The following is a 27,681-nucleotide window of genomic DNA, read 5'->3' as shown; positions in this document are numbered from 1 at the left end:
TAATCAATTGAGATTTTCAACTGATGCTCTGTTAATAGCTATTATGCTATTGTGCTATTAATAGATATTGTGGAGACTATAGAGGAAGTCATATGCTCTGCAATTTAAACAAAATGAAATGAAGGTAGTGGAGGTGATGGAGATGTATGGAAGGAAACAGTTAATTTTTATTTTCCATTCTTACTGTTTGATTATATAACTGTAACTCTTATTTTCAGTATTTTTTTTAAATTGGAGAATAACTGATATCCAATGTTGTCTTAGTTTCTACTGCACAGTAACATGAATCAGCTATAAATATACATATCAGTTCAGCTCAGTCATTCAGTCGTGTCCGACTCCTTGAAACCCCATGAATTGCAGCACTCCAGGCCTCCCTGTCCATCACCAACTCCTGGACTTCACCCAAACTCATGTCCATCGAGTCGGTGATGCCATCCAGCCATCTCATCCTCTCTCGTCCCCTTCTCCTCCTGCCCCCAATCCCTCCCAGCATCAGAGTCTTTTCCAATGAGTCAACTCTTCGTATGAGGTGGCCAAAGTACTGGAGTTTCAGCTTTAGCATCATTCCTTCCAAAGAACACCCAGGACTGATCTCTTTAGAATGGACTGGTTGGTTATCCTTGCAGTCCAAGAGACTTTCAAGAGTCTTATCTAACACCACAGTTCCAAAGCATCAATTCTCAGGCACTCAGCGTTCTTTACAGTCCAACTATCACATCCATAATGATCACTGGGAAAACCATAGCCTTGACTAGACGGACCCTAGTCAGCAAAGTAATGTCTCTGCTTTTGAATATGCTATCTAGGTTGGTCATAACTTTCCTTCCAAGGAGCAAGTGTCTTTTAAACTTATGACTGCCATCACCATCTGCAGTGATTTTGGAGCCCAAAAAAATAAAGTCTGCCACTCTTTCCACTGTTTCCCCATCTATTTCCCATGAAGTGATGGGACCAGATGCCATGATCTTCGTTTTCTGAATGTTGAGCTTTAAGCCAACTTTTTCACTCTCCTCTTTCACTTTCATCAAGAGGCTTTTTAGCTCCTCTTCACTTTCTGTCCTAAGGGTGGTGTCATCTGCATATCTGAAGTTATTGATATTTCTCCCGGCAACCTTGATTCCAGCTTATGCTTCTACCAGCCCAGCGTTTCTCGTAATGTACACTGCATATAAGTTAAATAAGCAGGGTGACAATATACAGCCTTATTGTACTCCTTTTCCCATTTGAAACCAGTCTGTTATTCCATGTCCAGTTGTAACTGTTGCTTCCTGGTCTGCATGTAGGTTTCTCAAGAGGCAGGTCAGGTGGTCTGGTATTCCAATCTCTTTTGGAATTTTCCACAGTTTATTGTGATCCACACAGTCAAAGGCTTTGGCATAGTCAATAAAGCAGAAATAGAGGTTTTTTTCTGGAACTTTCTTGCTTTTCCATGATCCAGCGAATGTTGGCAATTTGATCTCTGGTTCCTCTGCCTTTTCTAAAACCAGCTTGAACATCTGGAATTTCATGGTTCACATATTGCTGAAGCCTGGCTTGGATAATTTTGAGCATTACTTTGCTAGTGTGTGAGATGAGTGCAATGGTGTGGAGGTTGAGCATTCTTTGGCATTGCCTTCCTTTTGTAATTAAAACTGACCTCTTCCCGTCCTGTGGCCACTGCTGAGTTTTCCAAATTCGCTGGCATATTGAGTGCAGCACTTTCACAGCAGCATCTTCCAGGATTTGAAAGATCTCAACTGGAATTCCATCACAGCCACTAGCTTTGTTTTCAGTGATACTTTCTAAGGCCCACCTGACTTCACATTCCAGGATGTCTGGCTCTAGGTGAGTGATCACTCCTTCAGGATTATCTTGGTTGTGAAGATCTTTTTTGTACAGTTCTTCTGTGTATTATTGTCCCTCTTCTTTATATCTTCTGCTTCTGTTAGGTCCATATCATTTCTGACCTTTATCAAACCCACCTTTGCATGAAATGTCCCCTTGATAGCGCAGATTTTCTTGACGAGATCCCTAGTCTTGCCTATTATGTTGTTTTCCTCAATTTCTTTGCATTGATCTCTGAGTAAAGCTTTCTTATCTCTCCTTGCTATTCTTTGGAACTCTGCATTCTGATGCTTATATCTTTCCTTTTCTCATTTGCTTTTCACCTCTCATCTTTTCACAGCTATTTGTAAGGCCTCCCCACACAGCCATGTTGCTTTTTTGCATTTCTTTTCCATGGGGAAGGTCTTGATCCCTGTCTCTTGCACAATGTCACAAACATCCATCCATAGTACATCAGGCACTCTATCAGATCTAGGTCCTTAAATCTCTTTTTCACTTCCACTGTATAATCATAAGTATTTGATTTAGGTCATACCTGAATGGTCTAGTGGTTTTCCCTACTTTCTTCAATTTAACTTTGAATTAGGCAATAAGGTGTTCATGATCAAAGCCACAGTCAGCTCCTGGTCTTGTTTTTGCTGACTGTATAGAGCTTCTCCATCTTTGGCTGCAAAGAATATAATCAATCTGATTTCGGTATTGATCATCTGGTGATGTTCATGTGTAGAGTCTTCTCTTGTGTTGTTGGAAGAAGGTGTTTGCTATGATCAGTGTGTTTTCTTCGCAAAACTCTATTAGACTTTGCCCTGCTTCATTCCATATTCCAAGGCCAAATTTGTCTGTTACCCCTGGTGTTTCTTGACTTCCTACTTTTGCATTCCAGTCCCCTATAATGAAAAGGACATCTTTTTTGGGTGTTAGTTATAAAAGGTCTTGTAGGTCTTCATAGAACCGTTCAACTTCAGCTTCTTCAGCATTACTGGTTGGGGCATAGACTTGGATTACTGTGATATTGAATGGATTGCCTTGGAAACGAACAGAGATCAATCTGTCATTTTTGAGATTGCATCCAAGTACTGCATTTCAGACTCTTTTGTTGAACATGATGGCTACTTCTTTTCTTCTAAGAGATTCCTGCCCACAGTAGTAGATATAATGGTAATCTGAGTTAAATTCATCCATTCCAGTCCACTTTAGTTCTCTGATTATTAGAATATCAGTTTTCACTCTTGCCATTTCTTGTTTGACCACTTCCAACTTGCCTTGATTCCTGGACCTAACATTCCAGGTTCCTATGCAATATTGCTCTTTACAGCATCGAACTTGCTCCTATCACCAGTCCCATCCACAACTGGGTATTGTTTTTGCTTTGGCTTCATCCCTTCATTCTTTCTGGAGTTATTTCTCCACTGATCTCCAGTAGCATATTGGGCATCTACCGACCTGGGGAGTTCCTCTTTCAGTATCCTATCATTTTTTCTTTTCACACTGTTCATGGGGTTCTCAAGGCCAGAATACTGAAGTTGTTTGCCATTCCCTTCTCCAGTGGACCACATTCTGTCCGACCTTTCCACCATTACCCGACTGTCTTGGGTGGTCTCACATGGCATGGCTTAGTTTTATTGAGTTAGACAAGCCTGTGGTCCATGTGGTCAGATTGGCTAGTTTTCTGTGATTCTGGTTTCATTGTGTCTGCCCTCTGATGCCCTCTCACCACACCTACAAATCTTATTTGGGTTTCTCTTACCTTGGACGTGGGGTATCTCTTCACGGATGCTCCAGCAACACCACTGCTCCTTACCTTGTATGAGGGGTATCTCTTCATTGCCACCCCTCCTCACCTTGGACGTGAAGTAGCTCCTCTCTGCCCCGCATATATACCTCCCCCCCCTTATTGAGCCTCCCTCTCACTCCCCCATCCCACCCCTTCTGTAATCACAGAGCACCAAGCTGAGCTCTCTGTGTTATACAGCATCTTCCCTTTTAGCTATCTATTTTATACATGGTAGTGCATGTATTGGTTTAATCTAGAAAATAAAATTACAAATATCATTTTAAACACAATTTGGTTCTAAATGGATTAATCAATTTTTATTTTTCCTTAACTGGCATGCAAATAAACTACAAACTCTGGGGGGAGGGACTATATTTTGAGTTATAATTTAGTTTAAACTATATTCCTTGCTCAGGAATTTTTTTCAGAACTGATGAAAGTCTGGCTATTAGCTGCAAAATTGTTTCTTATCCTCTCTCATTTCAGTCGGTGAAACAAGCAAAAAATTATGGAATCAACAATATTTCACTATAACATTTCCCAAATCATCCCAGCCAGGTGGAAAAAAGAGATTAAGACCTTCAGAAATACAAATCACAGTTCCTGTGAGTATTGACAAGATCATTTTTAACTAAATATAATATATTATAATACATACATACAAATAAAATACATATTTTGAATTTTGATATCTTTAGGAGGCAGATATTTTAGGTGTATAATTCCCTGTATAGCAGATTGTCCCCAACTGTTTCTGACTGAGCTTTTATTTATACATGTTCCTCCATTTCAAAGGCATTTTAAAGCTTATAGGCTAGGTAACCTGGAGAATCCAATACCGAAACTGGTGGGATCTCTCAGGCAATGTTTACCAGCTGCAAAAACATATAAAATTTGAGCCTTAGAATAGGAGCCAATCTTGAGGTTTCAGGGCCTTTACATCTTCTTTAATGTAGCATTCAAATACTAGATACTTGGAGATTCCAATTTTCTATTGCTTTTATAAAATGGAGTTATTCTTACAACTAGCCAAAAGAAAAGTTAGCTTACAGAGGTCACCCATAGTGATAGCAAAATATGTTTTAAAAGCATCTCCCAAAGCAGAACATTTATTCAAGGGTCATTTATTTACACCTATAGAAACCCAAGTTTCATGCTTCTCTTCATGGGCTTCCTTTCATTCCATATAACAATGGAAGAAATATGAGAAGTAAATGTAAAATCAGTCTATGTGGTCACTGTGGCAACCAGCCTTGACAAATGCTTGGACAGAAATAAAAAACTAATAATTATAATATGCTACTGCTACACTAATTAATGAGAATAAGACACTTGTTTTATTTAATGTATTTGTTTTCAGCAGTGCTTCACAGCAGAGATCTTAGGCTCTCAATTTGGTAAAAAAAAAAAATTTGAAAGCATATGTAGAAATCAGGCTAACCCTGAAGCCTACAGAATTGTAAACTATTGTAAGAATTATCATGGCACACTTCAAGAGTATCAGTTTATTTTTTAATCTATTTTGGGGCAGAAGGATACATGAAATATTTCAAAATATCTCTCCCATGTAGGAGTTCTAAAGGAATTTATTATCTATTGTGAAGCCAGGTCCTGAAGTGTCATGAATCATTGTGGACCCCCTCTTATCTTAATATGAATCACTGAAGATATTCTGAGGTTCTTCTTAAATGCGTTTTATTTCCAAAGTGGAGTTTTCTCACATACACATACAAACACACACAGAATGTTGAAAAAGAAACAGCCACAATCTAAATAGATGGTCCTCGAAAAGCTAGACTACTTGTTTCAATATAAAAAAGATATAACTCATTTAAAAACATCATTATTCTAACAATTTTTTTTCAGAGACATGATAAAAGAAATTTAGATGAACTTCAGAAGCCAGCTCATATATGGATAAGGCATTCTTTAAGGAAAAAATTTCAAAGTCCATCTATTAATTTAACCGTCATGAGACAGGCCTCATTCAGACATCCTTATACTCATATAAGCCATTCTAAAAAGGTAGAATCTAAAAAGTACAAAGATGACAAAAAAGGAGCAGCTTTGAAGAAGATTTCCAAGAAAGATACAGGCCCACATGAAATAGATGAGAAACCTGAAAGAGGAAATAAAGCAGAAAAAACTCCATCAAAATCATCACATGGAAGTCAACTATCTAAGGAGTCAAAGTCCAAATCAGAAACAAACCCAGAATCCAAAGATTCTATACCAGTTTCAATAAAGCATCAAAAAAGAGAAAAGATATATTCAAGAGATTCCAAGGAGATGGATTTTGAATCCATAAGTACAAAGAAGTACTCTAAGAGCTCAAAGAATAATTCTGATGCCTTATCAGAGACTTGCTCAAAAAATAGTTCAAATGTGGATTTAATGGTACATTTAGGGGAGTCGGATGCTGAGACCATGGAATTTGATATGTGGTTAAAGAATTATTCACAGAATAATTCAAAGAAGCCAACAAAGAAGGATGCAAAAAAAGATGCAAAAGGGAAGGGCTCTGATGCTGAATCTGCAGATTCAAAAGATGCAAAGAAAGATGGAAATAAAGATAAGAAGGGTTCAACAAAAGACACCAAGAAAGATGCAAAGAAGGATACAGAATCTACTGATACAGAATCTGGAGACTCAAAGGATGCAAAGAAAGGCAAGAAAGAGTCAAAGAAAGATAAGAAAATGGATGCCAAGAAGGATGCTGCAAAGAAAATGGATGCCAAGAAGGATGCTGCAAAGAAAATGGATGCCAAGAAGGATGCTGCATCTGATGCAGAATCTGGAGACTCAAAGGATGCAAAGAAGGATTTGAAAAAGGGCAAGAAAGATTCAAAGATAGATGATAAGAAAAAGGATGCCAAGAAAGATGCAGAGTCTACTGATGCAGAATCTGGAGACTCAAAGGATGCAAAGAAAGATTCGAAAAAGGACAAGAAAGATGATAAAAAGGATGCCAAGAAGGATGTTGTGTCTACTGATGCTGATTCTGAATCTGAAGCGGATGCAAAAAAGAGTGAAAAAGATTCAAAGAAAGATAAGAAAGATTTAAAGAAACATGACAAAAAGAAGTCTACAATGAAGTCTGGAGAGTCTACTGAAACTGAGTCTGATTGGGAGTCAAAGAAGGTTAAGCGAGATTCAAAGAAAGACGTCAAGAAGAGTGCAAAGGACACAGAGTCTAGTGGTGCTGAATCTGATGTGTCTTCCAAAAGATACCTAAAGAAGACTGAAATGTTCAAAAGTTCAGATGCTGAATCTGAAGAGTCTCTATTTAAACCTGGGCCTAAAAAGAGAGTTGATGAATCAGATGCCACATCTACAGATTCAAAGAAGGATGCAGTGGAACCAAAAAGAGGAATCAAAATGTCATCTCGGAGGACTACATTCAAAGAAAAAGGAAAAAAAATAGGTACAGGTAGAGTTCCTCCGTCAAGAGAAAGACTACCACTATCTCCTTGTGAGCCTATACTGCCATCACCTAGAGTCAAACATCTCTGTCGGTGCCAGATGCCTCCTCCACCTCTAAAGCCAAGATATGCTCCTTTGGTATGTTTGCTCCTGTTTTATTTTTAGAGAAAACTGGATTAAAAATGAAAGATATATTTTAAATTTTGAATTCATATTTTCTCTGAAGATTAGTTCTCTTTTACTGGAATATTGACAAGTTTGAGACTCACAGATGAGAAAAGATAGAGTACTTCCACAGGACCCAAAAGAGTTGCAAAACAAATGTCAAAAAGTTAAGAATAGTATTTAGATTGGAGCAGAGAGAACTGGCTTGGGATTTAAGAAACTATTCATGATTATTTGTAAAACAATTTGAAAAATAATTTGAAAAATAATCATTCATAATTGTTTGTAAAAAGGATCATATTACAAATGTGGTAACTGTCCTACACTTATGAAAGAAAAAAAAGGAAAATGGCTAAAATTTTCAAGGGGCATATTTTAGTAGGATATAAAGACATTTCCTAGGAAGTTGCTGAATATGATAAAAAAAACTCAACCAAATTCAGACACAGCAAGATGGAAACATAACATACTAGGATTCAGATATGCAAAAAAGTATATTTAATTATTTAATTTTTAACAGTATCTTTATGAGTTGTCACTAGTACTGATAATCGAGGGTGCGGGGAGTATTTTCAAGGTTGATCCAATCTCTTTGGATCTGTAAATTTAAAGTTTTCTATTTTTCTCCTACAGAGGATCTCCCTTTCAATACCCCTTTCTTTAAAACATGGCTGTAAACATCTCACTTGTTGGATCTCTGATCTTTGGTTGAGGTGTGATTCATTTGCATGGTTTCTGGGCATCAGTTTGTATTTCCTCTGCTTTCCCACAGTGTTAATTGACTATTCTCAGCATGGTAGGTTTCATGTTCTCTGTCCTGCTAAATTCAGAACATCTGTAGATATGGCTGGGATTGGACCTTATATTTAATTAATTTTCCCCCACCCTTTCTTCCTCGTCCTCTCTGTCCCCCCATTCTTGTTCTTATCTCTCAAAAGGCTTCCATTTCCTTTTCTGAATGGTGGGAATCTCACTTTACATTGTATTCCAAGTTTTTTTCTACCCTTGGTTTATTTATAATAAAGCTTTATGTATTGACTTCCATTTGCTCTTCATATATTTTACATTTGTGGGAGAGATTAATTAATCTTTATTATCTCTTTCAAAAAGGCTGATTTTAAGTCCATTTTTCTCCTGGCAGACTCAAAATGTCAGCTTTGTGACAAAGCTGGTTAATGACCCCATATTTTAGGGCTCAGTCTAAGTCAGCGGGCAGATAACCAGTAAAGCAAAAAAAATTGTAAGAAATTAAAATATATTGGTGGATAATTTTAAGGTAATTGAGAAAAAGAGACCCTCCAAAAGCTGAACTCTCTTCCAAAAGCAGTTTTTATAAAAAAAAAAAATGTAAAATACAAGAAATACTACAAAATCCTTGAATCCTTGAAACTTCCAGGATATGTTCTGGCCTTGTATATATGCATACTATCACTGTAATAAGCTTAAATTTGTATAGCTACCATCTAATCAGGCTCTTCCATCCCTACCATTTTATTAAAAGTGTTCTTTTCAAGATTACCAAATATCTTCTTGTAGCCACACATACTGAGCTCTCTTCGCTCCTCATGTTATTCTATAATCCAGCATCATGTAAACCAACCTCTTCTTTCAAAAAACACTTACTTAACTTGACTCTATCCTATCCTGTTCTTTCTACTTACTGGTAGCTTTTCACCACCTTTATTATGTCTTACTCTTCTTCACCTTTAATGTTAGAATGATCTAAGACTTGGTCCTGGACCTTCTCTCTAAAATTCTCCTTTGGTGAGTTCATCCAATTCAATAGTTTTAAATGTCATTTATGTATTGATTACTCCTAAAGTAACATAGCCAACTTTGGTCTTTCCAATGAGTTACAAATTCTAAACACCTACTTGGAATTTTCAGTGTAGAGTCTACTGGACATCTCAAATTTAACATATATAAATAACACTCTTAACCCATTTCAAAACCTAGTCCTTCCCAGTATTCTCCATCTTAGTAAATGGCACTGCCATCCACCCATTTAATCTTTTAAAATCTGGATATCATCTATGATTCTGCTCTTTTTCTCATCCCCATATGAGATCAATCACTAAAACTTGTCTACCTTACCTCCAAAATATATTCTGAATCAGTCCACTTCTTCTATCTCAACTACTACTACCTAAATGGTCCCAATACTCATCATAATCTTTGCTGAAGTACTGGAAGAGTCTTGCTGCCTCTACAGTCCACTGCTTAAAACACTAACGGTTTCCCATTGCATTCATAATAAACTCAGGCTTCTTACCCTGGCTTTCAATGCTTACATTATCCAGCCTCTATTTTCTACCCTCATCTTGAACCAGTTACCCATTTTATTTTTTGACCTACCCATACTACTATTATTTTTGCTTCTCATATACATTAAGATTGCTCTCTTGCCAAGTTTTTGCATATACTGTTCCCTCCGCTTGGAATTCTCCCCAGTTTTTGCATGACTAGTCCTTCTCATCATTTGGTTTTTCAATTTAAATATTATTTTTTTGGACAAGCCTTCCCTGATTTACTATATCTTATGTTATCCCCTCCCACAACTGTCCAGTACTCTTCTAACTCAGAATCCTACTTTATTTTTCTTCATAGAATATTATTGTTGTTGTTGTTGCTGTTGTTTAGTTGCTACATCATGTCTGACTTTTTTTGCAAACCTATGGGCTATAGTCTGCCAAATTCCTCTGCCCATTGGACTTTCCAGGCAAGAATACTGGGATGGCTTGCCATTTCCTTTTCCAAGGGGTCTTCTCCACCCAGAGACCAAACCCACATTTACATCAGCAGGTGGATTCTTTACCACTGAGCCACCAGGGAAGCCCGTTCATAGAATGTATCTTAATATAAAATGTATGTTTATTCATGTTTGCTAATTATATTAACCATTAGAATTTAGGCTCCATGCAACAGTGAACCTGACCTTTATTATTCTTTATTTCTGTATCCACAGTTCAAAAAGTGTCACCTGGCCTATATTTCATTGGTTAAGAATTTGATATCTCTAAAAGAGCTGCAAATCATATCATATCTGACATCCATTTTCCTAAGTATTTCTTTTCTAGCAATATTAGACTAAAATGAACAAACAAGACATTTTAGAAGGAAAGAAGTCACAATAGTGCAAGTTACATTCTAAATTGATATCTGAATAGAAAATATATATAACCTCACTTTTGTGTGGGAAATTAATGATCAGAATGTGTTAATGCATCTTAAGTCTTTTTCTCTATGAGCTTGAAAAACCATGTCCTTACTTCTCCAATCAGAGTCCTTCTGATTCTTACAGCAGCACATAAATAAGGCTAGTACCTTGTTTCAGGGTTAGCATTATTCCTTGATTAAAATAATTCACAATGAAATTATGCTTGCGAAGACTGACTTGCTCCTCAAGTTTGAATGAAGAATTATTTTTGTTCCATTTAATGTAGGTAGAAAACTAAGTTTAGAGTGTTTCTTTTCCACTCTAATTTTTCTATTTTTATTTAGATATAATTGGCATACTCTGACATTTTAGTTTCAGGTCTACAACATAAGATTTGATATTTTTATATATTTAGAAATAATCATGACAATAGTATATGCAACTCTATCACTGTGCATAGCTACAAACTATTTTTATGTGATGAAAATTTTTAAAAAGCACTCTATTAACATTGTCAAACATAGGTACAGTAATATTAATTGTAGTTGCCCTTCTGTACATTATATTTCCATGACATTTGTTTTATAAGTGGAAGTTTGTACTTGTTAACTCCTTTGAACCATTTTGTCCACCATCCACATTCCCCACATCTGACAACAACCAATCTGTTCTCCGTAATTTAGTATTTTGTTTTTCTTTCTAAATTTTCTGTATATGATATCACACAATATTTTATTTTTTAAAATTTTTACTGAGGTATAGTTAATTTACAATGTTGTTGGTTTCTGGTGTACAGCAAAGAAAATCATTTATACATGTCCATCAGATCAGCTCAGTTGCTTAGTTGTGTCCGACTCTTTGTGACCCCAGTCCATGGGGTCTTTGTCCATCACCCACTCCCAGAGCTTGCTCAAACTCATGTCCACCGAGTTGGTGATGTCTAACAACCATCTAATCCTCGGTCATCCCCTTCTCCTCCTGCCTTCTATCTATCCCAGCATCAGGTCTTTTCTAATGAGTCAGTTCTTCACATCAGGTGGCCAAAATATTAGAGCTTCAACTTCAACATCTTTTCTTCTGATGAATATTCAGGACTGATTTCCTTTAGGAAAATTGATTTGATCTCCTTGCAGACCAAGGAATACTCAAGAGTCTTCTCCAACACCACAGTGCAAAAGCATCACTTCTTTAGTGCTCAGCTTTCTTTACAGTCCAACTCTCACATCGATACATGACTACTGGAAAAACCATAACTTTGACTATATGGACCTTTGTTGGCTAAGTAATGTCTCAGCTTTTTAATATGATATCTAGTGCAGTCATAGCTTTTCTTCCAAGGTGCAAAGGTCTTTTAATTTCATGCTGAAGTCACCATCTTCAGTGATTTTGGAGCCAAAGAAAATAAAGTCTGTCACTGTTTCCATTGTTTCCCCATCTATTTGTCATGAACTGATGGGACCTGATGCAATGATCTTCCTTTTTTGAATGTTGACTTTTAAGTCAGCTTTATTTCTTTTAATTTTTATTTTTACTTTATTTTACTTTACAATACTGTATTAGTTTTGCCATACATTGACATGAATCCACCATGGGTGTACATGAGTTCCCAAACCTGAACCCCCCTTCCCCCTCCCACCCCATATCATCTCTCTGGATCATCCCTGTGCACCAGCCCCAAGCATCCTGTATCCTGTATCAAACATAGACTGGTGATTCGTTTCTTACATGATAGTATACATGTTTCAATGTCATTCTCCCAAATCATCCCACCCTCTCCCTCTCCCTCAGAGTACAAACGTCCATTCTATACATCTGTGTCTCTTTTGCTGTCTCACATACAGGGTTATCATTACCATCTTTCTAAATTTCATATACATGTGTTAGTATACTGTATTGGTGTTTTTCTTTCTGGCTTACTTCACAGTTTCATCCATCTCATTAGAACGGATTCAAATGTATTCTTTTTAATGGCTGAGTAATACTCCATTGTGTATATGCACCACAGCTTTCTTATCCATTCATCTGCTGATGGACATCTAGGTTGTTTCCATGTCCTGGCTATTATAAACAGTGCTGCGATGAACATTGGGGTACACGTCACTCTCTCAATTTCATCAAGAGGCTCTTTAGTTCCTCTTGACTTTCTCCCATAAGTGTGGTGTCATCTGCATATCTGAGGTTATTGATATTCCCCCTGGCAATCTTGATTCCAGCCTGTGCTTCATGCAGCTGACATTTCGCATGATGTACTCTGCTTATGAGTTAAATAAGCAGGGTAACAATATGCAGTCTTGTCATGCTCCTTTCTCAATTTTGAACCAGTCCATTGTTCTATCAGAGAAGGCAATGGCACCCCACTCCAGTACTCTTGCCTAGAAAATCCCATGGACAGAGGAGCCTGGTAGGCTGCAGTCCATGGGGTCGCTAAGAGTTAGGCATGACTGAGCGACTTCACTTTCACTTTTCACTGTCATGCATTGGAGAAGGAAATGGCAACCCATTCCAGTGTTCTTGCCTGGAGAATCCCAGGGATAGGGGAGCCTGGTGGGCTGCTGTCTATGGGGTCACACAGAGTCAGACACGACTGAAGTGACTTAGCAGCAGCCATTGTTCTATGTCCAGTTCTGACTGTTGCTTCTTGTCCTGCATACAGACTTCTCAGGAGGCAGGTAAGGTGGTCTCGCATTCCCATATCATTAAGAAGTTTCCCAGTTTATTGCGACCCACACAGTGGAAGGTTTTAGTGTAGTTAGTGAAGCAGAGTAGATGTTTTTCTGGAATTCTCTTGCTTTTTCTATGATCCATCAGATGTTGGCAATGTGATCTCTGGTTCCTTTGCCTTTTCTTAATCCAGCTTGTATATCTGGAAGTAATTGTTTCACATACTGTTGAATTTACATAATGTTGCATAATTTTGAGCATTACTTCACTAATGTGTGAGACGAGTGCAGTTGTGTGGTTGTTTGAACATTCTTTGGCATTGCTTTTCTTTGGGATTGGAATGAAAACTGACCTTTTCTAGTCCTGTGACCACTGCTGAATTTTCCAAATTTGCTGGCATATTCAGTGTAGCACTTTAACAGCAACATCTTTTAGGATTTGAAATAGCTCAACTGGAATTCCATCACCTCCACTAGTTTTGTTTGTACTGTTGCTTCCTAAGGTCCACTTGACTTCACATTCCAGGATGTCTGGCTCTAAGTGAGTGATCACACCATCGTGGTTACCTAGGTCGTGAAGATTTTTTGTATAGTTCTTCTGTGTATTTTTTCACCTCTTCTTAATATGTTCTGCTTCTGTTAGGTCCATGCCATTTCTGTCCTGTATTTTGCCCATCTTTGTAAAAAAGATTATCTTGTTATCTCTAAGAATACATATATTCACTTTTTTATAGATTCATCTCCCATATAGATTATGACAGAGTATTGAATTCCCTGGCCTGAAGGATAAGTCCTTATTAGGCATTTGTATTATGTCTAGTAGTGTGTATATGTCAGTCCTAATCTCCCAATTTATCCCTCCCTTCCTATTATCCCTCTAGTAGACATAAATGTATTTTCTACATCTGTGACTCTATTTCTGTTTGGGAAATAGTTTCATTTGTACCTCTTTTTTTTTTAGACTCTACATGTAAGTCATAACATATATTTGTCCTTTTCTTTCTCTCTTGTTTCACTCAGTATGACAATCTATAAGTCAATCTATGTTGCTTCCAATGGTGGTATTTTGTTCTTTTTAATAATTTGGTAATATTCCATTGTATATATGTACCACATTTTTAACAATTTATTTTTAATTGTAGGATGATTGACTCACAATGTTGTGTTGGTTTCTGCCACACATCAATATGAATCATCCATAGGTACACATGTTTTCCCTCCCTCTTTAATCTTCCACCATCCTCCCACCTCATCCCACACCTCTAGCTTGTGACAGAGCACTGGGTTGAGCTCCCTCTGTCATATAGCAAATGCCCACTGGATATTTATATATGGTAATGTATATGTTTCCACGCTACTCTCTCAGTTTGTCCCACCCTCTCCTTCCCCCACTGTGTCCACAAGTCTATTCTCTGTTTACATCTCTAATCCTGCCCTAAATACAGCTTCATTAGTACCATTTTCCTAGATTCCATATATATACATTTTTATGTGATATCTGCTTTTCTCTTTCTGACTTCCTTCACTCTTTATAACAGGCTCTAGGTTCATCCATCTCACTAGAACTGACACAAATGTGTTCCTTTATATGGCTGAGTAATATTCCACTGTATATATGTACCATAACTTCTTCATCTTATCATCTGCCAATGGGTATCTATTTTGCTTCCATGTCCTGGCTATTGTAAACAGTGTTTCAGTGAATATTGAGATACATGTGCCTTTTAAAGTTGTGATTTTCTCAGGATATATGCCCAGTAGTGGGATTACTGAGTCACATGCTAGTTTTATTCCTAGTTTTTTTTTTTTTTTAATAAATCTCTATACTGTTCTCCATAGTGGCTGTATCAATTTACATTCCCACCAACAGGGCAAGAGCATTCCCTTTTCTCCACATTCTCTCTAGCATTTATTATTTGTAAATGTTTTGATGATGGCCACTCGGACCAGTGCAAGGTGATACTTCATTATAGTTTTGATTTGCATTTCTCTAATAACAAGCCATGTTGAGTAGTTTTTCATGTGTTTAATAGCTATCTGTATGTCTTCTTTGGAGAAATGTTTGTTTAGGTATTCTGCCCATTTTTGATTGGGTGGTTTGTTTTTCTGATGTTGAGCTGCCTGAGCTGCTTGGATATTTGTAGATTAATCCTTTGTCAGTTGGTTGCAAAGAGTCAGACACGACTGAGTGCCTTCAATTTTCACTTTCATTTGCAATTGTTTCTCTCATTCTGAGGGTCTTCTTTTCATCTAGTTTATGTTTTTCTTTGTTATGCAAAAGCTTTTAACTTTAACTAGATCCCATTTGCTTATTTTTTGCTATTCTCTCCATTACTTTAGGAGGTGAGTCATAGAGGAACTTATTATGATTTATGTCAAAGAGCATTCTGCCTATACTGTCCCCTAAGAGTTTTTTTTTTTTTTAATCTTTTATTTTATTATTTATTTTTTACCTTACAATAATCTATTGGTTTTGCCATACATCAACATGAATCTGCCACGGGTGTACACATGTTCCCAATCCTGAACCCCCCTCCCACCTCCCTCCCCATACCATCCCTCTGGGTCATCCCAGTGCACCAGCCCCAAGCATCCTGTATCTTGCATCGAACCTAGACTGGCGATTCATTTCTTATATGATATTATAGTTTTAAGGTATCTTATCTTACATTTATGTCTTTAACCCATTTGAGTTTATTTTTGTGTATGATGTTATAGAATTTTCTAATTTTATTCTTTTACATGTAGCTGTCCACTTTTCCCAGAAACACTTATTGGAGATGCTGCCTTTTTTCCATTGTATATCCTTGCCCTCTTTGTCCTATATTAGTTGACCATAGGTGTGTGGGTTTATTTCTATGCTTTTGATCCAGTTTATTGGATGTATATTTCAATTTCAGTGCCAGTACCATACTGTTTTGATGACTGTAGCATTGTAGTGTAGCCTAAAATCAGGGAGTCTCATTCCTCAAACTCTGCTTTTCTTTTGCAAAATTCCTTTGGCTATTTGGGGTCTTTTTGTGTTTCCATAAAAATTGTAAGGTTTTTATTTATTTTTATTTTTTGGTTGTACTTATGGGGAATTTTTCATTGGTGATTTGACAGGGATTGCTTTAAGTAGGATATTCTTTTTGATGATATTGATAATTCCAATCCAAGAACATAGTATATATCATCATCTGTTTGTGTTGTGTTTGATTTCTTTAATCAGCATCTTATAGTTTCTGAACTACAGGTCTTTTGCTTCCTTAGGTAGGTTTATTTCTAGGTATTTCACTATTCTTTTTGATGCAATGGCAAATGTAATTTTTTAATTTAATTTATTTGTCAGATCTTTAATTGTTAGTGAACAGATATACAAGAAATTTCAGTGTATTTACTTTGTATCATAGCTTTATTAAATTCACTGATGAGCTATACTAGTTATTTTAGGATTTTCTATGTATAGAAATTCAATATCAATATTTGTCTGTGTCTCTTTTCTACCGTATAGGATCATTGTTACTGATTCTAAATTCCATATATATATGCATTGATATACTGTATAAGTGTTTCTCTTTCTGGCTTACTTCACCTTGTATAATAGGCTATAGTTTCATCCACCACATTAGAACTGATACAAAATATTCTGTTTTATAGCTGAGTAATATTACATTTTGTATATACACCACAACTTCCTTATCCATTCATCTGATGGATATCTAGGTTGCTTCCATGTCCTAGCTATTATAAAAAGTGCTGCAATGAACACTGGGGTGCGTGTGTCTCTTTCAGTTCTGGTTTCCTTGGTGTGTATGCCCAGAAGTGAGATTGCTGGGTCACATGGCAGTTCTGTTTCCAGTTTTTTAAGGAATCTCCACACTGTTATCCATAGTGGCTGGATCAGTTTGCAATCCCATCAACAGTGTAAGAGGGTTCACTTTTCTCCATACCCTTTCTAGCACTTATCTTTTATAGACTTTCTCATGGTGGCCATTCTGAACAGCATGAGATGATACCTCATTGTGGTTTTGGTTTGCATTTCTCCAATAATCAGTAATTTTGAGCATCTATTCATGTGTTTGTTTGTTTGTTTTTTGCCATAAGTATGTATTTTTTGGAGAAATGTCTGTTTAGTTCTTTGGCCCACTTTTTGTTTGGGTTGTTCATTTTTTTGGTATTGGGCTGCCTGAACTCCTTATATATTTTGGAGATTAATTATGCATCAGTTGTTTCATTTGCTATTATTTTCTCCCATCCTGAAGGCTGCCTTTTCACGTTGCACAGTTTCCTTCATTGTGCATAAGCTTTTAAGTTTAATAAGGTCCCATCTGTTCATTTTCGTTTCCATTATTCTGGGTGGTGGGTCATAGAGGATCTTGCTGTGATTTATGTCAGAGGGTGTTCTGCCTGTTTTCCTTTAGGAGTTTTATAGTTTCTGGTCTTATATTTAGATCTTTAATCCATTTTGAGTTTATTTATGTGTATGGTGTTAGAAAATGTTCAAGTTTCATTCTTTTACATATGGTGGACCAGTTGTCCCAGCACCACTTGTTAAAGAGATTGATTTTTCTCCATAGTATTTTTTTTCTTTTTTTTTTTTTTGCTTCCTTTGTCAAATATAAGTTGTCCATAGGTTCATGGATTTATCTCTTGGCTTTCTATTTTGTTCCATTGATCTACGTTTATGTCTTTGCACCAGTACCATACTGTCTTGATCACTGTAGCTTTGTTATTCTGAAGCCTGGAAGGATGATTTCTCCAGTTCCATTCCTCTTTCTCAAGATTGCTTTAGCTTTCCATGTTTTTTTTTGTGTGTGTGTGTGTGTTTCCATAGAAATCGTGGAATTACTTGTTCTAGTTCTTTAAAAAATAACATTGGTAACTTGATAGAGATTGTGTTGAATTTATAGATTGCTTTTGGGCGTATACTAATTTTCACTATATTTACTCTTCCAATCCATGAGCATAGTATATTTCTCCATCTATTTGTGTCATCTTTGAGGTCTTTCATCAGTGTTTTATAGTTTACTATATACAAATCTTTTGTTTCCTTATGTACATTTACTCCAAAATATTTTATTCTTTTTGTTGCAATGATGAATAGGATTGTTTCCTTAATTTCTCTTTCCGTTTTTCATCGTTAATTTATAGGAATGCAAAAGATTTCTGTGTGTTAATTTTATATCTTGCAAATTTACTATATTCATTGATTAGCTCTAGTAATTTTCTGGTGATATCTTTAGGGTTTTCTATGTAGAGTATCATGTCATCTGCAAACAGTGAGAGTTTGCTTCTTTTCCAATCTAGATTATTTTTATTTCTTTTTCTTTTCTTGTTGCTGTGGCTAAGACTTCAAAATTATGTTGAATAGCAGTGGTGAGAGTGGGCACCCGTGTTTTGTTCCTTATTTTAGAGGAAATGATTTCAATTTTTCGCCATTGAGGATAGTATTTGCTGTAGCTTTGTTGTATAAGGTTTTTATTACGTTGAAGTATGTTCCTTCTATGCCTGCTTTCTGGAGAGTTTCTATCATAAATTGGTATTGAATTTTGTCAAAGGCTTTCTCTGCAACTATTGAGATAATCATTTGGTGTTTATCTTTCAATTTGTTAATGTGATGTATCACATTGATTGATTTGCAAATATTGAAGAATCCTTGCATCTCTGGGATAAAGCCCACTTGGTCATGATGTATGGTCTTTTTAATATGTTGTTGGGTTCTGTTTGCTAGAATTTTGTTGACGATTTTTGCACCTATGTTCATCGGTGATATTGACCTGCAGTTTTCTGTTTTTTTTTTTTTTTTTTTTTTTTTTTGTGGCATCTTTGCCTGGTTTTGGTATTAGGGTGATGGTAGCTTCATAGAATGAGTTTGGGAGTTGATCTTACTCTGCAATTTTCTGTAACATTTGAGTAGGATAGGTGTTAGTTTTTCTCTAAAAGTTTGGTAAAATTCACCTCTGAAGCCATCTGGTCCTGGGCTTTTGTTGGGAGATTTTTGATTTCAGTTTCAGTTTCCATGTTTGTGATGGGTCTGTTCAGATTTTCTATTTCTTCCTGATTCAGTTTTGAAATTTGTCCATTTCTTCCAAACTGTCCATTTTATTGGCATATAGTTGCTCACATTAGTCAATTATGTTCCTTCATATTTCTGTTTTGTCTGTTGTGATTTCTTCATTTCTATGTGTTATTTTATGAATTTGATAGTATCCCTTTTTTCTTGATGAGTTGGCTAACAGTTTGTCTATTGTGTTTATCTTCTCAAGAAAGAAATTTTAGTTTTGTTGTTCTTTGTTATAGTTTCTTTTTTTTCTTTCCCATTTATTTCTGCTCTGACTTTTATGACTCCTTTCCTCCTACTAACTTTGAGTTCTTTTTCTTCTTCTTTTTCTAGTTGCTTTAGGTGAAAAGTTGGGTTATTTATTTGATGATTCTCTTGTTTCTTGAAGTAGGCTTGTATTGCTATGAATCTCTGTCTTAGCATTGCTTTTACTGAATTCCATAGGTTTTGTTTGTCATATTTTAATTTTCATTTGTTTCTATGCATATTTTGATTTCTTCCATGATCTGTTAGTTATTTAGATGCGTGTGGTTTAGCCTCCATATATTTGTGATTTTAATATGTTTTTGTTCCCTGTAGTTGACATCTAATCTTAGCACATTTTTATTAGAAAAGATGCTTGAAATTATTTCATTTTTGTTAAATTTACCAAGGCTGATTTATGGCCTAGGATGTGATCTACCCTGGAGAATGTTCCGTGTGCACTTGAGAAAAGTTGAAATCCATTGTTTTTGGGTGAAATACCATGTAGATATCAATTAGGTCTAACTGGCTCATTGTATCATTTAAAGCTTATGTTGCCTTGCTAATTTTCTATTTGGTTGATCTATCCATAGGTGTCTGTGCAGTATTGAAGTCCCCCTCTATTATTGTGTTACTGTTAATTCCTCCTTTCATATTTGTTGGGATTTGCCTTATGTATTTGGTGCTCCTATGTTGAATGCATGTATATTTATAATTGCTATATTTTCTTCTTGGGTTGATACTTTGGTCATTATGTAGGGTCCTCTTTGTCTCTTATCACTGGCTTTATTTCAAAGTATATTTTATCTGATATGGGTATTCGTACTCCTGCTTTCTTTTGGTCTCCATTTGCATAAAATATCTTTTTCCAGCCCTTCACTTTCAGTCTGCATGTGTCCCTAGGTTTGAGGTGGGTCTGTTTTAGACAGCATATAGAGGGGTTTTGTTTTTGTATCCATTCAGCCAGCCTTTGTCTTTTGTTTGGAGCATTTAACCCATTTACATTTAAGGTAATTATCTATAAGTGTGATCCTGTTACCATTTCCTTTGTTTTGGGCCCGTTTTTATAAGACTCTTCTGTGTTTCTGTCTAGAGAATATCCTTTAGCATTTGTTGAAGAGCTCGTTTGGTGTTCTGAATTCTCTCAGTTTTGCTTGTCTGTACAGCTTTTGATTTCTCCTTCATATCTAAATGAGATCTTGGCTTGGTAGAGTAGTCTTGGTTGTAGGTTTTCCTCTTTCTTCACTTTAAGTATGTCCAACCCTTCCCTTCTGGCTTTACCCTAGCTGATTTTAATATTTATTCTTTGTTTTCAATTTTTGTAAGTTTGATTAATACATGTTTTGGGGTGTTTCACCTTGGGTTTGTCCTGTTAGGAGTTGTCTGGGTTCTTGGACTTGGATGACTATTTCCTTCTCCATTTTAGGAAAGTTTCCGACTAGTATCCCCTGAAGTACTTTTTCATGCCCCTTATTTTTCTTTTCTTCTAGGACACCTATGATTTGAATGTTGGGGCATTTAACAATGTCCTTGAGGTATCTGAGATTGTCCTCCTTTCTTTTAATTATTTTTCTTTTCTCCTTTCTGCTTCATTTATTTCTACCATTCTATCTTCCACCTCACTTATCTTCTCTTCTGCCTCAGTCATTCTACTGCTGGTTCCCTCCATAGTGCTTTAATCTCAGCTATTGTATTGTTCAATATTGATTGACTCCTCTGTATTTCTTCTAGGTCTTGTAAACATTTATTGCATCTTCTCAGTTCTTTTCTGTAGTCTGTTTACCTGTAACTCCATTTTGTTTTCAAGATTTTGGATCGTATTTACTATTGTTATTCTGAATTCTTTTTCAGGCAGGCTATCTGTCTCCTTATCTTGTTTGGTTCAGGGGGTTTTCATCATGTTCCTTCACCTGATGAATATTTCTCTGCCTTTTCACTTTGTTTAGATTGCTGTGTTTGGGGTGCCCTTTCTGCAGGCTGGAAGTTCATGATTCCTGTTTATTGTGGAGACTGCTCCCTGAAGATCGGGTTGGACCAGTGGTTTGTAAAGGTTTCCTGGTTGGGAGAATTCGTGTCTCTGTTCTGGTTGGTGGAGCTGGATCCACTCTCTGGCTTGCAATGAGGTGTGCAGTAGTGACTTTTGGACAGTCTATGGGCTTGGCATCTCTTTGGGCAGCCCATCTTTTAATGCTCATGGTTGTGTTCCTATTTTCCTGGAGAATTATTGTGCTGTGTCTTGCACTGGAACTTGTTGGCTCTTGGGTGGAGCTTGGTTTCAGTGTAGGTATGGAAACTTTTGGGTGACCTCTTGTCTATTAATGTACCTTGGAGTCAGGAATTCTATGATATTCTAAAGTTTTGGAGTTAAGCCTCCTGCCTCTGGCTTTTGATACTTCTCCAATAGTAGCCTCAAGACTTCAACATACTTCTTCTATTCAAAATCAGCCAAATTACAAATTGAAGTTAAACAGATAGGAATTGTTGAATTATAGAACTAGGTTTAAAATATACTTTCTTCCTAAAACACATGTTGCTTCATGATAAAATAAGGCACATAAATCCCTTTCTTATTCCAAACGTGTTTCTTCATTTCTAGAATAATGAATCAAACTAGATGAACTATAAATTGTAACTGTAGACAGCACAGGAGGAAGAGCTTGGTATTCCCTACTGGTGGTTTAAAGATGTAGGCAATATGTCTGCCTATGATTGGATTAGAATAGAGAGCAGTCAGTCAGTCAGTTCAGTTGCTCAATTGTGTCTGACTCTTTGTGACCCTTCTATATCTCTACATAATGTATTTATATAGTTTTTCTCAGTTTTATACATTTTCTGTTGGCTCACTTCCAAAATGGAAGATTTTATTCATCTTCTCTTTGTCTAATATGAATCTTTATTTTTAGTTCATTTGTTAATTACACTTGTAACTTGAAACATTGTATTTGTAATTTTTTTTCCTAGTGCTCTTGAATTTTTCTCTTCAGTTCTCCTTTCTTGTCCCCTTACTCTAGTTTTTCTATTAAAAGCATTCTTTTAGGGATGTCCTGAAATAATCTTTCACCAAACACTATGGCCTTGTCTCCATCCTCATTACCTTGTGACTTCTTGCTTTCATTGGAAATGTCTCCACCCTTAAATATTTTTGAATTTCTACAACTATTGTTTTCTTTTATCCTTCCTAATTACTATGTATTTATATTCATGTTTGTCACTTATTCTTCATCCCATGCCAAACTCAGTATTTTTCCTACGGTTCATTTTCGGGGTTAACCTTGAAGAGACTGTTATAAGCCATAAAAAATATACTTACTTCCAGCAAGTTAATTTTTCTGCCCCTAATTATCAGTACTAGCAACCACTCATTAGTTCAGTTCAGTTCAGTTGCTGAGTCGTGGCCAAATCTTTGCAACACCATGCACTACAGGACTCCAGGCTTCCCTGGAGGTTTCACCAGCTCCCAGAACTTACTTAAACTCATCGAGTTGGTGATGCCATCCAACCATCTCATCCTCTATCATACTTTTCTCCTCCTGCCTTCAGTCTTTCCTTGCATCAGGGTATTTTCCAGTGAGTCAGTTATTCACATCAAGTGGCCAAAGTATTGGAGTTTCAGCTTCAGCATCAGTCCTTAAAATGAATATTCAGGACTGATTTCTTTAAGATTGATTGGCTTGATCCCCTTGCAGGCCAAGGGACTCTCAAGAGTCTTCTCCAACACCACAGTTCAAAGGCATCAATTCTTTGGTGCTCAACTTACTTTATTGTCCAACTCTGACATCCACACATGACTCCTGGAAAACCCATAGCTTTGACTAGATGGACCATTGTTGGTAAAGCAATGCTTCTGCTTTTTAATATGTTGTCTAGGTTGGTCATAGCTTTTCTTCCAAGGAGCAAGCATCTTTTAATTTAATACTGTAGTCACCATCTCCAGTACTTTTTGAGCCCAGAAAAACAAAGTCATCCACTGTTTCCCTGTCTATTTGCTATGAAGTGATGGGACCGGATGCCATGATCTTCGTTTTCTGAATGTTGAGCTTTAAGCCAACTTTTTCACTCTCCCCTTTCACTTTCATCAAGAGGCTTTTTATTTCCTCTTCACTTTCTGCCATAAGGGTGGTGTCATCTGCATATGTGAGGTTATTCATATTTCTGCCAGCAATCTTGATTTTAACTTGTGCTTCATCAGTCCAGCATTTCTCATGATGTACTCTGCATATAAGTTAAATAAGCAGGGTGACAATATACAGCCTTGATGTACTCCTTTTCCTATTTGGAACCAGCCTGTTGTTCCATGTCCAGTTCTAACTGTTGCTTCCTGACCTGCATACAGGTTTCTCAAGAGGCAGGTCAGGTGGTCTGGTATTCCCATCTCTCTCAGAATTTTCCACAGTTTATTGTGATCCACACAGTCAAAGGCTTTGGCATTGTCAATAAAGCAGAAATAGATGTTTTTCTGGAATTCTCTTGCTTTTTTGATGATGCAGCGGATGTTGGCAATTTGAACTCTTGTTCCTCTGCCTTTTCTAAAACCAGCTTGAACATCAGGAAGTTCACGGTTCACGTATTGCTGAAGCCTGGCTTGGAGAATTTTGAGCATTACTTTACTAGCATGTGAGATGAGTTCAGTTGTTCAAATATACAGGTATAGTAACAGACAAATTTGGCCTTGGAATACAAAATTAAGCGGGGCAAAGACGAACAGAATTTTGCCAAGAGAACACACTGGTCATAGCAAGCTCCCTATTTCAAAAACAAGCAACCACTCATAAAGATATGGATTAAATAATTAGATATGCTTTTTTTGCATGTTTGAATCTGACTATGTTATGTTTCTATCTTCCACTGTACTTGGAAGCATTCATCTATTATTATGTCTTAAATTTCACCTTTCTGTGTGCATCTCCAAATCTGTATCCCTAGCCTATTCTTTTATCCATACTCTTGTAGGTTGTCTCCTTTCATTCAACTTCTAAGTTGAAGGAAACGCAAAAACTGGATTTGAGACTTAACTCCACCACTAAATAGGAGTTATTTTGTGCTTTTGGTTAAGCCATCCAGAAAAAAAAAAAAAAAGCCATGTAAGGAAGGTTGACTGATGAACTTTGAGATGTTGCCAGAGCAAGAGCAATCTCTGGTTTTGTTATCAGTTACATCAAAAATTTATATTTAGAATTGTACATATATTTAGAAAAATTCGGTATTCAGTAGAATCATCCGTCTTCATTTTTTGTTTAATCAGTCAACAAATATTTCTTGAACAAATATTCTGTGTCAAACACTGAACTAAACAAAGCAAATACACAGATACATGTCTATTTCTGTCGTAAAACATAAGATCTTCTCCCAGGAAATGAAAATGCCTGCAGCACATCTTTCACTTGTACTCTTTCTTAAAGCTCCCCTTCATGGATCACAACCTTGTTGTGACAAGAGAACTTGCATGACTCAGTGAATCTATGAGTAATGCCATGCAGAGCCACCCAAGATGGACCGGTCAGAGTGAAGAGTTCTGATAAAATGTGGTCCACTTGAGGAAGAAATGGCAAACTACTCTAGTATTCTTTCCACAAGAACCCCATGAACAGTGTGAAAAGGCAAAAAGATATGACACCAGAAGATGAGTCCTCCAAGTCAGAAGACATCCAATATGCTACTGGGGAAGGGTGGAGGGCAATTACAAATAGCTCCAGAATCAATGAAGTGGGTAGCCCAAAGCAGAAATGATGCTTTTCTGTGACTTTGTTTGATGGTGAAAGGAAAGTCTAGTGCTGTAAAGAAAAATATTGCTTAGGAACCTGGGATGTTAGGTCCGTGAACCAAGATAAATTGAATGTGGTGAAGCAGGAAATGGCAAGAGTGAACTTTGCCATCTTAGGAATCAGTGAACTAAAATGGACAGAGTTGAGTGAACTTAATTCAGATGACCATTATATCTACTGCTGTGGGACACAATCCCTTAGAAGAAATAGAGTACCCCCATAGTCAACAAAATAGTCTGAGATTGCATACTTGGATGCAATCTCAAAAATGAAAGAATGATCTTGGTTTGTTTCAAAGGCAGGACATTTATTATCATAGTAATACAAGTTGATGCCCCAACCACTAATGCTGAAGAAACTGAAGTTGACTGGTTCTCTGCAGACATACAAGAACTAAACTTCTAGACAAACTTCTAAAACTAACACCAAAAAAAAAAAAAAAGTTGTCCTTTTCTTCACAGGGTATATTAGAATGCAATACTAGGAAGTCAAGCGATATCTGGAGTAACAGGCAAGTTTGGCCTTAGAGTACAGAGTGAAGCAAGGCAAATGTTAACAGTTTATCAAAAGAACAAACTGGTAATAGGAAACACCCTCTTCCAAAAACACAAGAGATAATTATACATGGACATCACCAAATGGTCAATACCAGTATCAGACTGATTGTGTTCTTAGCAGCCAAAGATGGAGAAGCTCTATACAGTCACCAAAAACAAGACCAGGAGCTGACTGTGACTCAGATCATGAGCTCATGTTGCAAACTTCAGGCTTAAATTGAAGAAAGTAGGGAAAACCACTAGGCCAATCATGTATGAGCTAAGTCAAATCATTTATACAGTGGAGGTAATAAATTGATTCAAGGAATTAGATCTGGTAGGTAGAGTGCCTGAGGAACTATGGATGGATGTTCATAGCATTGTATAAGAGACAGTGACCAAAACCATCCCAAAGGTAAAAAAGTTACAAGAAGGCAAAATGGTTGTCTGAGGAGGCTTTACAAATAGTGGGGAAAAAAAGAGAAATGAAAGGCAAAGGAGAAAGGGAAAGATATACCCAACTGACTGCAGATTTCCAGAGTATAGCAAAGAGAGATAAGAAAGGTTTTTAAATAAGCAATGCAAAGAAATAGAGGAAAACAATAAAATAGGATACTAGAAATATCTTCAAGAAACTTGGAGATATCAAGGGAACATTTCATACAAAGATGGGCATAATAAAGGATAGAAACGATATGGACCTAACCAAAGCAGAAGAGATTAAGAAGTGTTGGCAAGAATGCACAAAAAACTATATAAAAAAATGTATTAATGATACAAATAACCGTGATGGTGCGGTAACTCACCTAGATCCAGACATCTTTGAGTGTTAAGTCAAGTAGGCCTTAGGAAGCATTTCTACGAACAAAGCTAGTGGAGGTGATGAATTTCCAGCTGACTTATTTAAAATCCTAAAAGAATGTGATTAAAGTGCTGGACTCAATATGTCAGCAAATTTGGATAACTCATCAGTGGTCACAGGACTTGAAAAGGTCAGTTTTCATTGCAATCCCAAAGAAGGGAAATGCCACAGAGTATTCAAACTACTGTACAAATGCACTCATTTAACATGCTAGCATGGTTATCCTCAAAATTCTCCAAACCAGGCTTCAATAAGACATGATCAAAGAACTTCCAGATGTACAAGCTTGGTTTAGAAAAGACAGAAGAATCAGAGATCAAATTGCTAACATTCAATGGATCATTGAGAAAACAAGAGAGTTCCAAAAAAACATCTACTTCTGCTTCATTGACCATGCTAAAGACTTTGACTGTGTGGATCATGACAAACTATGGAAAATTCTTAAAGAGATGGGAATATCAGACCACCTTACTTGTCTTCTGAAAAACTTGTATGCAGGTCAAGATGCAACGGAAAAAAAAAAAAATTGAGAAAGGAATACCACAAGGCTGTATATTGTCACTCTACTTTCAAATTCTGAAAGATGGACTCAATATGTCAGCAAATTTGAAAAATTCAACAGTGGCCACAGTACTAGAAAAGATCAGTTTTCATTCCAATCCTAATCCCAAAGAAGGAAAATGCCAAATAATGTTCAAACTACTGTACAATTGCACTCATTTCACATGCTAGCAAGGTTATGCTAAACATCCTTCAAGCTAGGCTTCAATAGGATATGATCCAAGAACTTCCAGATATAGGGTACATTATGCAAAATATCGCTGGATGAGTTGCAAGCTGGAATCAAGATTACCAGGAGAAATATCAACAACCTCAGATACACAGACAGTAAAGCATCTGTCTGCAATGCAGGAGAGCCGGGTTAGATCCCTGGGTTGGTAAGATCCCCTGGAGAAGGAAATGGAAACCCACTCCAGTATTCTTGCCTGGAGAATCCATGGACTGCAGAGCCTGGTAGGCTACTGTCCATGGGGTCGCAAAGAGTCGGACACGACTGAGCGACTTCACTTTCACTTTTCAGATTCGCAGATGATACCACCCTAATGGCAGAAAGTGAAGAGGACCTAAAGAGCCTCTTAATGTTGATGAAAGAGGAGACTGAAAAAAAATGGCTTAAAACTCAAAATTAGAAACCTAGAATCATGGCATCCAGTACCATCAGTTCATGG

General features: G+C 36.7%; 1 protein-coding gene across 1 annotated transcript in view; it reads left to right on the top strand.

Moving 5' to 3' along the window:
- Window positions 1-24,320, top strand: part of CYLC1 (cylicin 1) — a 32,870-nt gene extending 8,550 nt beyond the window's left edge. The window contains exons 3-6 of the mRNA XM_068963185.1: window positions 4,088-4,206; window positions 5,468-7,162; window positions 20,783-20,827; window positions 24,243-24,320. Coding sequence (XP_068819286.1) covers window positions 4,088-4,206; window positions 5,468-7,162; window positions 20,783-20,827; window positions 24,243-24,320 — 1,937 coding nt within the window. The remainder of the gene's footprint in view (window positions 1-4,087; window positions 4,207-5,467; window positions 7,163-20,782; window positions 20,828-24,242) is intronic.
- The last annotated feature ends 3,361 nt before the right edge of the window (window positions 24,321-27,681 follow it).

The sequence above is a fragment of the Capricornis sumatraensis genome, chromosome X, assembly GCF_032405125.1.
Source record: "Capricornis sumatraensis isolate serow.1 chromosome X, serow.2, whole genome shotgun sequence".
Lineage (NCBI taxonomy): Eukaryota > Metazoa > Chordata > Mammalia > Artiodactyla > Bovidae > Capricornis > Capricornis sumatraensis.
This window is presented reverse-complemented; position numbering and strand designations above follow the sequence as displayed.